At 42.7% G+C, this 2,525-nt stretch overlaps 1 protein-coding gene across 1 annotated transcript; it reads right to left on the bottom strand.

Moving 5' to 3' along the window:
• Positions 1 to 758: 758 nt before the first annotated feature.
• LOC149225197 (uncharacterized) lies at positions 759 to 2,324 on the bottom strand. Its single transcript, XM_089379889.1, has 3 exons — positions 1,638 to 2,324; positions 1,035 to 1,496; positions 759 to 971 (listed from the first exon to the last, which is right to left on the bottom strand). The coding sequence occupies exons 1-3, from the start codon at positions 2,322 to 2,324 to the stop codon at positions 759 to 761; spliced, it is 1,362 nt and encodes a 453-aa protein (XP_089236015.1).
• Positions 2,325 to 2,525: the final 201 nt, after the last annotated feature.

Below are 2,525 nucleotides of genomic sequence, written 5' to 3'. Positions count from 1 at the left end.
GCGTCAATAACGGTTGCCAATTCTAGATCATAAGCGGAGTATTTCTGCTCATGTTCTTTTAGTTTCCTTGATTCGTAAGCAACTACTCTCCCTTCTTGAATCAACACGTCTCCTACACCTTCCTTGCTTGCGTCATTGCACACCACATAGTCCTTACTAGGATCAGCTATGCTTATAATGGGTGCGGTGGTGAGCAGATGCTTAAGCTGCTCAAAACTCTTCTGGCATTCGGCGGTCCATCTGAAAGTTCTTCCCTTTTTCTGTAAGGACGTAATAGGATAAGCTACTTTCGAGAATCCCTCTACAAACCATCTGTAATAACCTGCTAAACCCATGAAGGATCTGATGTCTGCCACATCCTTTGGTACCGACCATTCCATTATGGTCCTTATCTTTTCAGGGTCCACTGCGATCCCTTCTTTAGTGATTATATGTCCCAAATATTGTATTTGTTCCTTAAAGAAATCACACTTGCTGAACTTGGCATATAATTGGTGCTCTCGGAGGGTTTGCAGTACCAACCTGAGATGCTCCCTATGCTCTTCCATAGTTCGGGAATATATCAGTATGTCATCAATAAAAATCAGCATAAACCTATCCAAATACTGATGAAATATACTGTTCATTAAACACATAAAAGTTGCGGGTGCGTTGGTCAACCCGAAGGGCAGCACCACAAACTCGTAATGTCCATATCTTGTTCTAAAAGAAGTCTTAGCTATGTCCTCCTCCTTAATCCTGATTTGATGGTAACCTGATCACAAATAAATCTTGGAGAATACCGTTGCTCCTTTTACTTGATCGAAAAGTTCATCAATCCGGGGTAAAGGATACTTATTCTTGATTGTCAATTTATTCAACTGCCGATAATCCACACACATACGAAGAGTCCCGTATTTTTTCTTAACAAACAACACCGGGGCTCCCCAGGGAGACACACTGGGGAGAATGTAGTTTTTGTCTAACAGCTCCTATAACTGCATTTTTAGCTCAGTCAATTCTAGTGTGCTCATTTTGTAGGGTGCTCGGGATACCGGGGCTGCCCCTGGCACCAGTTCGATAGTAAAATCTATGTCTCTTTTAGGTGGCAGCCCGAGAATTTCTTCCGGGAATACATCCGCAAATTCTTGTATCACTGGAATGTTTTCCAATAGGGCTGCTTTGTCTTTTGAGTCAGCGTAGCCCACTTGGATGGCATAAATCTGACATCCCTTCCTAATGCATTTTTCTAACTGAGAAGCGGTTATTGGCCGAATTTGCACTGGCCGCTTAATCCCTTGCATCTCTTGCCTTGCTCCAAGCTCATCTCTAAAATAAATAGTCTTTGTTTTATAGTTGACTATGGACCAATGTTTTTCTAACCAGTCCATACCAATTAGAACATCATACGAACCAAGGGGAAGCACATTCAAATCTGCCACCACTGATTGTCCTGCTATCTTTAAAGGGCAGTTATTGACCTTAGCAAGCACTCGTCTCTTTGCCCCTGTGGCCAGCTGTACTAGCCAGGGGTTCTTAAATTTAACAGGTTGCAATTTACAATACTCTACAACCTTAGGACTAATATAACTTAGGGTGGCTCCAGGATCAATTAAAACAGTTACAGTAAGGTCTGAAATTTTACCTTCGAATTCCACCATGGTCGGCTGGTACTCTGCCTGGCGATCTTCCAGGGCAGCATTAATCCTGGGCAGGGTACGTCCTACATTGCCAACTGTCGATGCTTCATGGATCTGGGAAACCTGTTCGGTCCCCTTCCGTTGAGGGAAGTTTTTAACATAATGAGGCCCACCGCAACCCCAACACTGCACTGGAGGTCTTGCTGTTCCTTCATTGTCTAACTTTACAGGTTGTTCGTTGACTCTGGACTCATTAGTTGGCTTTGACCTAAGCGAATTTTTCTGTACGTTTCTGCTGTTGTGTCCCTTGGCAAAACCCCTGTTACCACTACCACGATTCCCTTTACTATTTCCAGCCAGCTTGTTACTTCTCTTATCATTCCATCTTTTACCTGGATTTTCCCCCTTCTGTTTGCTCTGCTGGTAACAAATCCTGGCTTTACGTATTACTTCATCCATTGTCTTTGGATTGTCAAACTCAATCCTTTCCAGCATATTCAAGGGTAAACTACTAACGAACCTCTGTACTTTAGCCTTCTCCTCCCTAATATAAGGCATGTAACGAAGTAATGAAGTAAAATGAGTGATAAATTCGTCCATGGTCTGCTGTCCTAGCCGCAAGTCATGGAACCCTCTTGCCTTTTCGTCATAAAAAAGATCGGTCAGGTATCTTTCTTTAAAGTATCTTTGAAATTTCTCCCACATTATGTTCTGTTCGCTTACTCCTTTTACAATTTTCACTTCTTCCCACCACAGGGTGGATTTTCCTTACAATTGGAAAATGGCCAATCGTGCCTTGAGGTTGTGGTCGTACTCATATAGCTGGAAGTATTTATTCATATTAATCAACCATGCCTCAGCTGCTTCCTCCAATTCCCCATCAAAGTGTGGCCGTTTGATTTTAGG

The sequence above is a fragment of the Pinus tabuliformis genome, chromosome J, assembly GCF_031772625.1.
Source record: "Pinus tabuliformis cultivar Carrire ecotype Pingquan chromosome J, CPIR1, whole genome shotgun sequence".
Classification (NCBI taxonomy): Eukaryota; Viridiplantae; Streptophyta; class Pinopsida; order Pinales; family Pinaceae; genus Pinus; species Pinus tabuliformis.
This window is presented reverse-complemented; position numbering and strand designations above follow the sequence as displayed.

Excerpts from the sequence above, each read along its gene's own strand:
- LOC149225197 (XM_089379889.1), bottom strand. The coding sequence starts at position 2,324 with ATGTGGGAGAAATTTCAAAGATACTTTAAAGAAAGATACCTGACCGAT. Across the intron at positions 1,497-1,637 it reads CAGAGTACCAGCCGACCATG|CTGGCCACAGGGGCAAAGAG; the intron begins GTGGAATTCGAA and ends TGGCTAGTACAG. Across the intron at positions 972-1,034 it reads TGGTGCCAGGGGCAGCCCCG|GAGCTGTTAGACAAAAACTA; the intron begins GTATCCCGAGCA and ends ATGCAGTTATAG.